Genomic DNA, 14057 nt, shown 5'->3' on the forward strand with positions numbered 1-14057 from the left:
AAAGCTATCATGATTTTAAAGGTTCTCAACACAGATTAAAAACTTCTGTCTCTCAAAACTATACTGATTTCCAGTCGCCCAGGTGTGTACAGGAGCATTGATTCAGAGCCAGGAAACTGTTCTGGGCCCTTAAAGTGGTCATATATAGAGGTGGCTGTGCCCTGGCCGGTCCTGCCTAAACCTGCCTGCTCCCAGAGCCAGCCTCATGGACTGGACACTGCCCAGTACAGATGCGTGTGTGTATCAAGGCAGTGGGGGTCACCCAATGGGAGCATTTTGGAAATCTAGCTCCATTAATAGGGGAACCTGGAAAGGCACTGCTGCCTATGCACCTAGTGTCCAAAATACCTGGGTGAACACAGTCCTGCAAGCCCCTCACTGCGGAGTCTCCACTGGGCATGATCTGTTCCTTTCAGTCTTCCTGCCCAGCTTTGGACTCTGCCTATAGTTCCCCGGTGGGCAAGAGAACCTGAAATTCAGTCTAACTGGCCCGTTTAGCTGGTTTCTGCCAACTGCCTCCTGGGTAGACCCTGCTTGGTATATTCCATGAACAAACAAACAGGACACTTCCGTGGTCTATGGTTTAGAAATCTTCCTGTTTCTGAGAAACTGGTGCCTAAAGGCATCAACACTACAACTCTGCTTCCCTCCCGCCACTCTCTTCCCTCATTCCACCCTTTCTGTCTCATCACACTCTGGCAAGTTCACATCAGCCAGAAGAGACTTGAGTCAGCTCCATCTCTTGACGCGATGATGCCAGGCTCCCCTGCCAAGACCCTGAGGTCAGCGAGAGGTGCCCCATCCCTATGCCAGAGGCACTGGATGCCCTCCCCTTACTCCCAGTCCTCCCACCTTACTGCATGATGGAAGCCCCACTGGTTCTGTCATGGCCCACCAGACATTTTTATACTCTGCCCATCACTCAAATGCAGAGTATACAACAAGCCTTTCAGACAGCAACTGCTGGAGCTGAAAACAAGACTTTTCGGGGAAATCATTTTATTATTAGTCATTATAAAAAGTTTATTACTCTTCTTTGTATTCAGAATCATTTATCTACGCAAAATCTTAGATATAAGTGTCATCTTTTTATCTTTTATCTCCCCATAAACAATTTTCCTGGTTCAGATCTCTTTTTTAGTCATACTTAAAATTAAAAAAACAAAAACAAACAAAAACCCACATATACTTAACATCTGAATCTGTAAAAAAAAAAAAATTAATATAGAAATGATTTCTCTATAAGATGAATTGATACAGTACAAATATGGGTTATCATTCCCATCTGGAACCTTCCTGTACCAAGGTTCATTCATTTCAAGGTAAGAACAGACTGACACTAAAACATTCCAGTTTATTGTCAGTCTAACACTCCTTTGTGCAAGGAAATAAAATCCACTCAACCCACAGAGGTGGGGGGATGGGATTGGTAAGAAGGAAGGAAACATGAATATGCAAATAGGATGGCTTAGGCAGGGAAGACACTTCGTGATCACGGAAATGACTGTTTTCCCTTGGCTATTCCTAGCAGTGTGATTATGAAGAATTTAACTTTATGTTTCTGTTGGCATTCTGTTCTACGGGCCAGGGACAGAGACCAGTACAGCAAACAATTCAAGAGCATGGGGCCATATGGAGAAGATGTGAATATACATATTTCATTTCCCTGAGGACAGATATAATCGTATACTGGGAACTAAGCTATGTGGTGTCATTTTACTCCTTAGGACATTCACGTCCCATTTCACCAAGTAACTGGCATTTATAAGAAAGTTTTTGATCCCAAAGACCCTCACATTTAAGAATGTCACAGGCTATTATAGAAAATGTACTGGCCAAACAAACAAACAAAAAAGGAGCATTCATCATAAAAGCAGTTCAAGATTTAGGCATATCTGTTATCTATCTCTCCGTGTCCATCACCAGTCACATCAAACACCAGGTCAGGAACCGCCATTATCTCTCACCTAAGTAAACAAAATATCCTGCTTCTGGGGTCTCCTCACCGACAGTTCAGTCTATGTGCTACTTTCAGATCAACCCTCCTGAGGGACAACTTGGATCACATCCATCTCCTGCACAAAAACTTTCAAAGAATCCCTATCGCCTTCTCAATTCAGTCTAAACTTTTCATTCTGAAATTCAACATCCTTTACAATTTGGTCCCATCTTCCTTTTTAGATCAGTCTCCCACAGCTTCCTTACAAATACCTTCCACTCTGGCCAAACTGGATGAGGTTCCTTTCTCTGACCACATGCTCTCTGCCTCCGATGAACTTCTCTGCTTCTCTCTCACGAGTCTGACCTCCACGGACAGTGTGCTCTTTTGAATTCCTACCCAGAATTCAAAATGCTACTTTCTTCCAAATGTTTTTCTAATCCTCCTTTCCCACACCCTTGGCATATAAGCTTCCCATCCTCTAAAGCCCCCGAAAGAATTTCATCTCATAATAGGGCACCCTCAGGTTCTATTTTGCAAATTAGACATTTGAGTTATAGAAAGTATCCCCCCAGCCGATTGAGTGCAGGCTCACTCTGATTTTCCCACAATACCTTGCATGGATGTGCAAACATGAATGAGTGATCAATACATATTTCCTAAATATATTACACTGACATGTACTCAGAAACGGTTTGATATAAAAACTACTTTGAAAAACAAAGGAGAAAAAAAAAATGGGAAGACTGGAAGGTAGAAGGAACTGGGGAAGATTTTGATTCATGTTGCCTGTTTCTGTTGGGAAGCTGTCCCAAGAGTGGTTTCAGGATATCAATCTGGTGTTTTAAGAGATGCTCCCAGGAAGTTACTACAATGTCATTCAACCGACTTTACTGAGTCACTGCTATTTACCAAGCTCAGGACCAGGCACCCCAGGTACAGTGACTGATTAGGAATGGTCCCTGTCCTTTGGAAGCTAACACAGTCCACTGAAGGAATTCTATATAAAAAGGTAAGTTTAATCAATATAATAAAGAAGTTTTTTAAAAAAGGAAAAAAAAAAACATGTGTGCATGGTAGGGGGAGGTCAGGGTAAGGAGGAGTTGACCCTGCATTTGAAAGTCAGGAATGATTTTAGGAAGGAAGCCACATACGACCTAGGTCTTGAAGAATGACAGCAATTTGCTGGGTGAAGTGGCCATTCTTGGCAGAGCCAACAACACAGGTCCAGGCTTGGATGATGGTGTGCGTGGGAAAGGAAGAGCCATTTAGAGTGGCTGCAGCATGGGGTGAGGCTCAGAGGTCAGGTGCGACCAGACACTGCAGGGCCTGCTAAGGAGTTTGCAAAGTTCATACTCTGGGCATCAAGGAGCCAAAAGCAGAATCGTGAAATGCATCTGACTTTCAATGGTTCTCACCCCCCTCACATCACCTTCCCCCATTTTCCTAACCTACTGTAGCTCACCTGGCTACAAGGGTAATTTAGCTGCACGATGGGGCATGTGTGCACTGCCTGCTTTTTTCTGCAGCATAGAGCAGTGCTTTGGTCTAGTATTTTGACATTTACTTTAAGATATAAATACTTCAAAGGCGAAGTCAGAAATATTCAAAAACAGACCTTTTCAATCATTTGGTCACTTAACTCAATAGTACCCTTCTGCATCTCATCCCTTCTGATCATCACAAGGAAAATAATGTACCCTCTCAAAGAGAGGAGAAGAATTGCATTTTTTACCACTAGAAACTCACTGAGCAGCAATTTTGATGAATTTTTTCACCAGCTGCACTCTCTTGCCCAGTTGGCTGCAGAGCAGAATCTCCGTGGCCACCCAGAGCTGGACCTCATTGCATCTCTGGAGCAGGAGGCTCAGGTTCACTGTGTGCTCCCCACTTCCTTGTCTGCTGAACGTGAAGTAGATCAGCTCTTGCTGAAAGACAATGTATTCATACAAGTGCTTATTGTTGTAGCACAGAGTCAAGTTGATACAAAATTCAATTCATTTTTAAGAGCTATTTCAGGTAGGCACTGTCATATCATAACATGTTAGATATAACAAATAACAATATAGTAAATTCAAGATAATTTATCTTGACTTTCAGAAATGCCTTCATGCAGAAGCCTTACATAAATGTAATTTTTTAGAATGCAAGGATGACATTTTTCGTGAAAACCTAAGACATTCTAAAGTTTAAGTCACAGGCTGAATCAAATCCAAACTTCCCAAACTTGTTCTATAAGCAACTTCAAGTGCAAATGACTATCATTACATTAGACCCTCACAGGTAGGTTCTCTAGACAAGGGTTCTTACATTTCAGTGTGAATCCATATCACCTGGAGGCCTGTTAAAGCACAGATTGCTGGGCCCCACCCTCCAAATTTTCTGGGTCAGTAGGTCTGTGGTCTGGCCAAAATCTGCATTTCTAACAAGTCCCCAGGTGTGCTGATAATGCTGGTCTGGGTACCCACTCTTTGAGAACCACTGACATAAGACATTGTCAAATCACAGAAAGAGAGCAAGATTAGGACAAGGTACAAAACTGACAAAATCGAGTCAGACCAGTAACTAGTGACATAGACTGACCATATGCAAAGCAATGGAAGAGATCTGTTTCTAACCGGAGGGGTGTGCATGTATATTTTACAGGAGTAATTCACATTCTCCTATGGCATAAGCACATAAGCAGGGACGCATCCCACTCTACTACCATTTGCAAAGTCACAAGTCATTTAGCTTGAATGAGTTCACTACTTGCTCAAATTTAGATCATCAGGTTGGAATGTTGTCAGTGAGAAAATATGAGGACATTTAAAAAACATTCCAAAGTGAAAGTGAAGCTTGGGGGTCCCTATATTGGGCACGAGTTCCTTCTTCAGGAGGAAAGGCCTTCTTGTAATGAAACATTTCACTACACAGCAAAGCAAATGCAACATATTGTAGCACAGAGCTGCCTCATTTTTCATCTCCTGATTCCTGTGAGTCTTTCCCCTGGCTACATTTATTCATCAACTGTCAGTAGCATTTTACCCCTCATCTACTGTTTTATAAATGTTTAAGCTGTCCTCAAGGGAAAGGGTGATGGACATAAAAATATGAAGTATATCTCAAAATTTTCAATAGAGTACTTGAAGTCTTGCAGCATAGTCTAAATGTATAGAATGTTCTTGGGAATGTGTGTGTGTGTGTGCATGTAGGTACATACATAAATGTGTTTCTCATATAAGTACAGTAAAGCTCTGTAAAGCTCATGGAAAAATAAAAATGTCAATATCAAAGGTAGCAAATGTAAAATGCCTCTTCCACCCCATTAGACTTTCATATGTATATATATATATATATATATATATATATATATATATATATATAAATACATGTTTTCAAACAAAATATAGCATATTTATACTATATTAACACAAATATCCAATTGTATAATATTAGGTGCAAATAAAGCATGATCATGTATTCTGATTTTCCTAGGTTTGGGTCAGTCTTTTAATATATTTAAAGTCCCCAAATATCTTTTTTGGGCCATGGTATCCTAAAGCGTAACTAGATCACCAGATGATGGATCTTCTTAAAACCCAGTCACACACAAATATTCTTCAAAAAGAATTCACAGTTATAATGGCACTAGCATTTATTTTATCATTTCCCTCCTTACTTACCTCGTGAATTGAATTGAAGAGGCTCCAATCAAAATTCATTAATTCCAGGGCAATATCCCAAGTGTTCATTCCCAAAATCCTAATTGACCTTTGCTGTGATTCCTCATTTTCTGCAAAAGGATTCTAAGGTGACAGACAAAAGTAAAAGAATCCTCAGTAAATTCCGAAATATTTGGCACTGAATTGGCTGGCATTAGAAAGGCATTAGAAACCCACATTAGAAAAAAAATCTTGTCTGAGCGCACTTAATATTTTCCCTGGTCCATTCACTTTCAGTGAGTTACAACCAATTTAGCAAACAGCCTTGGAAGCTGTAGAATGTGATCAATGATACTTCACTGAGTTGCCCCTCCCCCCTACACACACACACACACACACACACACACACACACACACACACACACACAAATCTGATTATAAAACACTGCCCCGGCAGACAACATAATGAAAGTGAAAGCCCTGAAGTCACTTTGGCTTCTGGTAAGAATTAATGTGCCAACAGGGTTAGTACAAAAACAAACAAAAGAAATGTCACAGTGTACTTCAATAAAGACAGACATGGCTTTTACAGAAAATATGTTTGACGAGTCTCATCCCAGACATACATTTACAAATTTTATTAAAATGCCCATGGAAGCCAAAAAAAAAAAAAAAAATTTTAAACAGGAAATAAAAAATAAGTTACTTCATTTATACCATGGTGGATGATTATTTTAAAGTATCAATTGCTTTCCCTACACAAATGGATATGAGTTTGGTAATAATAGTATTTCCTTAAAATCTGACATAAAATTATTAAATGCCACCACAATTTTAAATCTATTGTCACTGTTAAACGTATTAAAATTATCTGGCATCTTTTTAAAATACTTGATATTTTCTAATTAAGATATAAATTCTCCCATCTGACTTGAATAGTTAAGGACGTTAAAATAGTTAATGACTTGGGGAAAAAAAGAAGGTGACTTTGCAAAAATAAATGCCATAGCAGGATAAAGGGACTATTTCAGAATCCAAATATTAGTCTCTATTTTCTGAACTGCAAAATAAATTATTAGCATTTTTGAATTCTTATATTTATGTAAACGTTTCCTAATTTAAAAAAATGACAAAAGACCTTCACAAGCTTTTCCACAGACTTGATTCTCTTCAGAGTAGGTTTAGGTACAAATTGTCCCTGTACCCCCAGTGTGGATACGGGGTGGAGCTCTGTAAGGGCTGAATGAATGATGTGCATGCAAACACTGAGGTGGGGGAGAGCCCAGGTTTCTCAGGGATTGGTCTGGCTAGACTGGGACCAGATGGACGTCGGGCTGCACTGAAGACATTCAAAGAGCCACGACTTGGGAAGTAACCCAGATGTCTGTTTAGTAATTTGGAGGTGCAAGGGTATTTTCACTTGGCTTTTTATCCCTCCTACTTTCTCCCTAAATGTGCCCCCTATCCTGGCACTGCCCTCTGGTTACTCAAGGTAGTCCACTGCCCTCTCCAAGAAACACTTTCTATTTCTCTATTCCGTTCATTCAGGGCTATGATTCCTGCTTTCCACGAAGGCTGATCTATGCACAAGCACAGTGGATATGAGTGGTTTCACATGTTATCCTTCCCTTACAATGTTCCATTTCAACTGAAATCTTTTGGAGATGAAATCACCTAAACTTTGATTCCAATGGGAAATTTTTAGGTGGTGCAAAAAGCTGGTGGGGGAAGCATCCGAGTACAAGATAGCAACTGGCTCAACCCGGAATTCACAGCACCTGTTTATCCCACAAGACACTGCCCCAGGCCTGCCCTCTACTCTTCCGAGGCCCTCGACCGCAGCAGAAGAGCGCTCTGGGAACGCACACGAGGGAACCGCATGAGGAGTCTGGGTGTGGCGGGTGAGGGCTGGGGGGTGGGAGACAATGAGAGTGTGGGTCCTTCCATCACCAGGAGCCTAGGGCAACTGCATATTAGATTCTTCTCCTTCACAGGGTGCGGGGGAGGGCGGCGGGCAGTCACATCAATCTCATTATTTACTCAAAAGATGCTGTGCATCCTGTCTGTCAAGTTTCACTGGTGGAATTACATCGTGTATAGACACAGGCCTGGTGACCTGCAGAAGGACACCCAGAATCGGGAAATCCCAAGTAAGACAAAGGGTTTCCCTCTCCTTTTCTCCCTCACGTACAAGGAGGAAGGTGCAGGTGCTCCAGAGTCAAATATAACTGGACTGAAATCCTAGTCCTCTCCCTGGCTTGGCTGTGGCAAGCTAGAGTAAGTCACTCAGCCTCTCTGAACTTCACAAGGTTAGCAGGAAGGTTAAATGACATACTGTATGTAAATTACTTAGTACATACATGTCTGGTAGAAAGTGTGAAGGTAAGAGTGACTAATGTCATAATGGTAGCTTGATATCTTGCAGATAATTTTACATAAGATACTTTTAGTATAAGCAGTTTTGGTTAACCCACATGGTGTACAGATTCCTCCATTATATATACAACAGGAGCCAGCTGGAAAGACCCATCCTTGTGATGACTCCATGGAACAGACTAAGACCATGAGTCTGGATGATACAATCACGATCTGGTACAGCCCACTTTTTATGGGCGATGGATCTGAGGCCTGACCCTACCGTTGAGAAAGCAACCATGAGACCGAGGTTTTTGGGAACAGGAACAAGAACAAATCATCTAGTTAGGCGTAAGTGTTCTTAAATTTAGGACGGAAAATAACATACAGTGTGGGTTCTACATTTCTTCATACGCTTACGCTTCAGTGGCATCTGATGTTCCACTGTTATGTGCCATTTTACACAGGGAAGGTTAACCATCACCCTTTCTTCAAAGGAATGGCACACTCAAAGTGTACCCAGTGGACAGGTACTAAGGACAGAGTCTCTTTCCCTTTAAATCCACACAGGATGCGTTCCTCAGCCTAACCTCTACATATCCACCAAAAAAGAAGAATGGAATTAAGATTCCATCAGAGAAAGAGTCATATCTCTCAAATCCCTTGTTTCAGAGGGACTCAGAGAGAAATAGCGTTTGACTTAGGAGGGGTTGAGAGTCCCTAAAGATGGGCCTGCCTTTGATTTGCAAAAGCGGTGTTGTTTGAAAAGTGTATTGTTGACTACAGGAGGAAACAGCTTGATGTATTTTTCTAACATTCATTTTAAAACATACAAATACATGTGCTCAGTCTGACATTTGTGTCTGTGTGTTTCAAGTACAAGGCTAAAGGTACTCACCAAAGTGTCAGCCAGGTCTTTCCGGTAGACATATATCCGACCAGATGCTTCCAGGGATTTGGAGATGGCCAAGTCATGTGGCTGAAGTTCATGCTTTTCTTTATTTACAAAAAAGAGTAATTAGAAACACAAGAACACATAATAGGCATTCACAGTACATCTAAAGAGTGAAATTTGCCAAAAAAAAATATTTAAAAGTAAATGGGATGTGAAGTAGATTTAATTCCGTTCTGCATACGCGATACAATGATACCAGATAATCAATGCTCGTTATCCATAAAGAAGTACCCTCTTGTGATTCATTCTTATAATATTTAGTCATTCTTTACACAGAACAGCTTAGGGAAGAAAGTAAAATTCATTCATAATCCCATCACTCTAAAGTAACCATATGATAGTAATATTGGTAACAGTTGAGTATATTTCCATCCTGATCTTTATGCAAATATGTGTGTGCACACATGTACATATGGCCACAATTATTATTTATATGTTTGCATTAATAATCACTATAGATATATGTATTTGTAATTATTCCTTATGTGGTTTTATATTCCTATTTTAAGTACTTACCCACTTGTCAAGATTATTTATAATGTCACGTCATGTGTAATTGGTTATGTAACAGTCTATTCTGCCAACATTTAATCTTTCCTCTGTTGTTGAACATTTAATGGTTTCCAGTTTTTTTTGGTCATATAAATTAGATAGCGAGAACCATGCTAAACACTAGCACAGGGACCAGCACATAACAGGGGTTTGATAAATGGGATCTATTATTACAGCAGCCATACATATATTGCCAAAGTCAACATCTTTGTGCATAAATCTTTGGCTGCTTACAGATGATTTTCTTAAGATAGATTCCCAGTAGTGGAATTCCTAGGTCAAAGCGAAGGAACATTTTTAAAGTTTTTGATACAAGCTGCCAAACTGCTTTCCAATTCTTACACCCACCAACGCTCACCATTCCTTTGAATAAGTTTACTGTTTTGCTAAAATCAAAAATAGATTCTCGGTTTACTTTGTATTTCTTGACTATTAGTCAAGGTGAATATTTTCATCTATTCTTCTTCTATTTTATTCCCCTATTGTTCCTGTCCTTTGGCCATTTTTCTACCATAGTTGGGCCCTTATAACACAATAGGCTTCTCATAGAAAAATGTCCTCCCCCCACCTACAAGATGCAGATGGGAATCGACCAAAGTGATACTCAACTTTATTCCACTGTGACATAATCAGCCTCTCCTAAGGTAGCCCTCCAGTTACCCAGCATGGTTGGAAATACAATATGCCACATCTCTTTTTCTCGATAACTTAATCAGTTCAAGCGCCAGATTTTGTTTTGAACATTTCTGCTTGACACAGAGTACACAAATGATACTCGAATACATTCTTTATGGCCCAGCATTGCAAAGAGCAGTAGTATTGTCACGTCGGGCTGTTGATGTCGGCAGTAAATGGTCCCACATGGCCGGGCTCTGACGTTCTTCTATCTCCTCCCTCTTTAGCTACAATTTCTTGCAACCCTCTGTGTGCCCATATATACCTTAAATCTGACTTTATAAGAGCCATTCTGCGTTTGCTATGGAATTTGCATTCTGCAAATGCCATGGCTTTCAGACAGTAATTTTTCCATTTGCTAAGAAGTGTTTTTCTTACTTTCAATGGAGTCTTTTTTTTTTTTTTTAATTTTATAGCTACTTTATTTATTTATTTATTTATTTTTGGCTGTGTTGGGTCTTCGTTTCTGTGCGAGGGCTTTCTCCAGTTGCGGCAAGTGGGGGCCACTCTTCATCGCGGTGCGGGGACCGCTCTTCATCGCGGTGCGCGGGCCCCTCACCACCGCGGCCCCTCCCGTTGCGGGGCACAGGCTCCAGACGCGCAGGCTCAGTAGTTGTGGCTCACGGGCCCAGCTGCTCCGTGGCATGTGGGATCTTCCCAGACCAGGGCTCGAACCCGTGTCCCCTGCATTAGCAGGCAGATTCTCAACCACTGCGCCACCAGGGAAGCCCTTTTCTTACTTTCAGATTTGTCACTACACCATGAACGATGAAAAGTGATAGGATTTTAAGCTCTGAGTAACTGGGTAGTTTTCTGTTACTACATACATATGTACCTAACTTGGGTACAAAACAGCTAGAAACCTACTGCAAGCTGTGAGGGTAATAGTACCAGTCCTTTTAGAAAAATCCACAAAACCTACAACATGGCCAACATCTCTAAACTTTTTTTAACAAAAAGAAAATAACTGTAGATCTCACTGTCATTTCATTTTGATGTAGCATTTAAAACATTTATTAAAAAGTACGTAACTAGAGCAAGGAATACATTAAGCTCTGTGGGCTTTTTTTTCTTCATAAGAACATTATTGCTTGGGGGATATGAAGCTGCAGGCAGAAAGGTTCTTAACAGACAAAACTACTAATTGATGGAAAATGATGGCATATTTCCAAACCTATGAGATAATTCAAGAGATAAACTGATATTGCTACTGATGATTAGCTATAAGTCTATACACATTAGAACGAGAGATGAACCTAATAGAGTGTAAAAATCGTATTTCACAGCCATCAAACAGATATTGGGTAGTAAAAGATGCACTCATTAATTCCCAGATTCACGTGTGGCCCTGGGCCGACTCTGAGTCAGCCTCCAAGGGGGTGTGGGTCTCAGCTGTGCCACCAGGTTCTCTCAGGGTCCTTCTTTCTCCGTCACCTTCCGTCTGCATGGGGACCCAGTGATTACTTTCTGTAATGGTATTGCCTTGAGAGGCAAATGCTGATTTTGATGAAGCTTAATACTGTTTAGAATCATTTAATACCTTTGGTCACTTAAAATTAATATACAAATATCATATTTATCTGGAATACCTAATATATTTTATTAAACGTTCAACTACTCCCTGATTAAAATTCACGTACTCCACATGTTTCTGAAATTTTTGCTCTTTTTCTTTAGAGAATGTTTTGATGGGATGCACAACGCCCAGGGAGAGGAAGGAGCGACTCACTTACTAGGACAGGGGAGGTGGGCTGTATTTGTTTGAATATGTAATCAACTAGCTTGTAGGACCATTTTACCTGCCTCTGAGTAACAAAGCGAAAGAGGCAATGTTCCATCACATAATGCTTTCGCATCAACTACAATACATTCTGATCTTCTTCTCCTGCCTCTAGAATGATAACAAAGGGTAAACAGGAATGCCCTTTATCTGCTCCCCCCTCCCGGGCCGGCCCCATCTCTGGCTGATTAGTTTACACAGTACTCCCATTTTTCAACTACTGGGACTAAGTCACTTTCTTTGTATTTTTCTCAGGGTTAATGAGATATTAAATAAAGATCGTAAGCCAAAAAAGGAGGCCAGTGACACTGAGATCTGACAGGCTCCAGTGAAAACGCAGGGGTCTGTTCAGGTCACACAGATCAATAATATCAGCTTGTAATCTGTGTGATCTTATTCAAAACAGACAATAAACCATTCTCTGAGGATAAATAAGGCCCAACAGAGGCAAAAACTATAACCAGGGCTCACTCCCCATGTCTGCCCGAAGGAACACTGCCTGTGAGCTTTCGGCTTATTGTACAGTTTTTATTTCCTTCAATAGGGAGTCTTTAAGTATTAAACTGTCAGCCAGCAAAATGACTAGTTCAAGGCTGCCTTTCTTTTTTCTTCGGAAAGTAATTTCATCCTTTAGCAGTTTCCCAAGTTAATTTAAATATGAAAACAGAAGGCTTATCTAGAGTACAAAATATGTAAAGCTTTATAATATATTTCAAAACACTGGCGCGCTTCTCTGTTCAGTTCTTGGGGAGGAAATTCAGTATCCAACAGTACCCAACTGTTGTCATGGAAACACCTCTGGTAGGCGGCTTCTTATTGTTAGAGTGGTCAACCAGCTGCAGACCCAGAAGGGACGCGCTGCACGTTTACTCCATAAAAATGTCAACTCTCTCCTCCTGGAGGCAATCCAGTGAAAGATTAATATTCAAAGACAGAAAATAACTTACCCCCAGAGAACGTGACGGCTACCAGAGCCAGATCCTCTTCCGCATGCTGGATCTTTTCCGCCACAACTCTCAGGATCTCGTGGGCTGTACTGGAAACTTTTGCCTTCACGCTGACATAGGAGTGCTCCGTTATATACACGTGACAGAAAACTGCATGAGGTGAGAGAACTGTGAGTAGACAGAGAACAACTGTGGCCGTGAGGTACAGACTTTTCACCCAAATCAAGGCACCCGCCACACTATTCCCTGTAGCACAGAGCAGACACAGCTAGATTTACATATATATGTGTGCACATGGGTGCCTGAGGGCACAGCAATGCGAGCTTGCACACACGTGAGATGGAGACGTGATAAAGCTGCTGAGCGAGGTGGAGTAGTGCTTAAGCATCCCATACTGTAGTGAGAGACCCACATCATGCAAAAGCATCTGCTCAGGGTAGCAGCAGCCTGGCCACAGCACAGTGGGATCTCTGCAACAGGGACTAGACTTCGGAGTCCCTTCTTTGAGGGTTACTGTGATCTCCCAAAGCAGTCTATTAAAGCGTCTAATTCAAACATTTTTGTTTTACACTTCACCTCTGGACAGGCACAGTGGGCTCAGTAAAGACCACCACATTTTGTTATTTGAATTCTCATAAGCTTATCTAAAAAATCTGTCACTTGCTAAGGTTTTTGGCTTCAGCTTTCTTGCTCATATAAGAATGAACCTCCGCTCGCCGTCCCTCCACCCATATCAAGGTGGTAGTGAGTTTAGTTTTCAAATGGAGGTCACATTTCCAGCCTTTTTAATTTCCTTTTTCTTGTCTGTGGTACTAATCATTATTACTAGGACATTATCACTATCAGGGTGAATGGGCCCTGGAAAAAATGTTTCTTTATGATTTAATAGCAGAAACTGTAGCAATGCAAATAACTGACACGTTATTTGTCTCTTGTATCAGCCATTCTGAATGTATAAAACACCAGCTTCTTTACTAAAGACAGAAGGACAATAATATACTTAGATATTCTTCTCTTCTAGATTGCAAAAAAAAAAAAAAAAAAAAAATGGGGAGTGCAGGTCCTAGAGAAATTTCATATGCAATTTAAATGGCACCACAAAAATAAACCCAGGAATGTTTGCACAGAAATGCAAATGAAGCAAAAGACAAACTATGGGTTTACTAGTACAAACCTCAAAGTAAACATGCCACCAAGAGGCACTGACAGT

General features: G+C 40.9%; 1 protein-coding gene across 6 annotated transcripts in view; it reads right to left on the reverse strand.

Annotated features, from left to right (window-relative positions):
• Positions 1-14057, reverse strand: part of RAPGEF5 (Rap guanine nucleotide exchange factor 5) — a 219143-nt gene that overhangs the window by 25641 nt on the left and 179445 nt on the right. For 5 of the 6 annotated variants that reach the window (XR_005021218.1, XM_036863410.1, XM_036863409.1 and 2 more), the window contains 4 exons: positions 12848-12997; positions 8837-8934; positions 5605-5727; positions 3689-3867 (listed from right to left, as the gene is read on the reverse strand). Coding sequence is in view for 5 of the 6 variants with exons in the window: in XM_036863410.1 (XP_036719305.1) it covers positions 3689-3867; positions 5605-5727; positions 8837-8934; positions 12848-12997 (550 nt within the window). In the remaining variant the exon portion in view is untranslated. Of the gene's footprint in view, positions 1-1279; positions 1968-3688; positions 3868-5604; positions 5728-8836; positions 8935-12847; positions 12998-14057 lie in introns of those variants that run through there. The other variant, XM_036863412.1, reaches the window with a different exon arrangement.

This window comes from Balaenoptera musculus, chromosome 9 (genome assembly GCF_009873245.2).
Source record: "Balaenoptera musculus isolate JJ_BM4_2016_0621 chromosome 9, mBalMus1.pri.v3, whole genome shotgun sequence".
Classification (NCBI taxonomy): domain Eukaryota; kingdom Metazoa; phylum Chordata; class Mammalia; order Artiodactyla; family Balaenopteridae; genus Balaenoptera; species Balaenoptera musculus.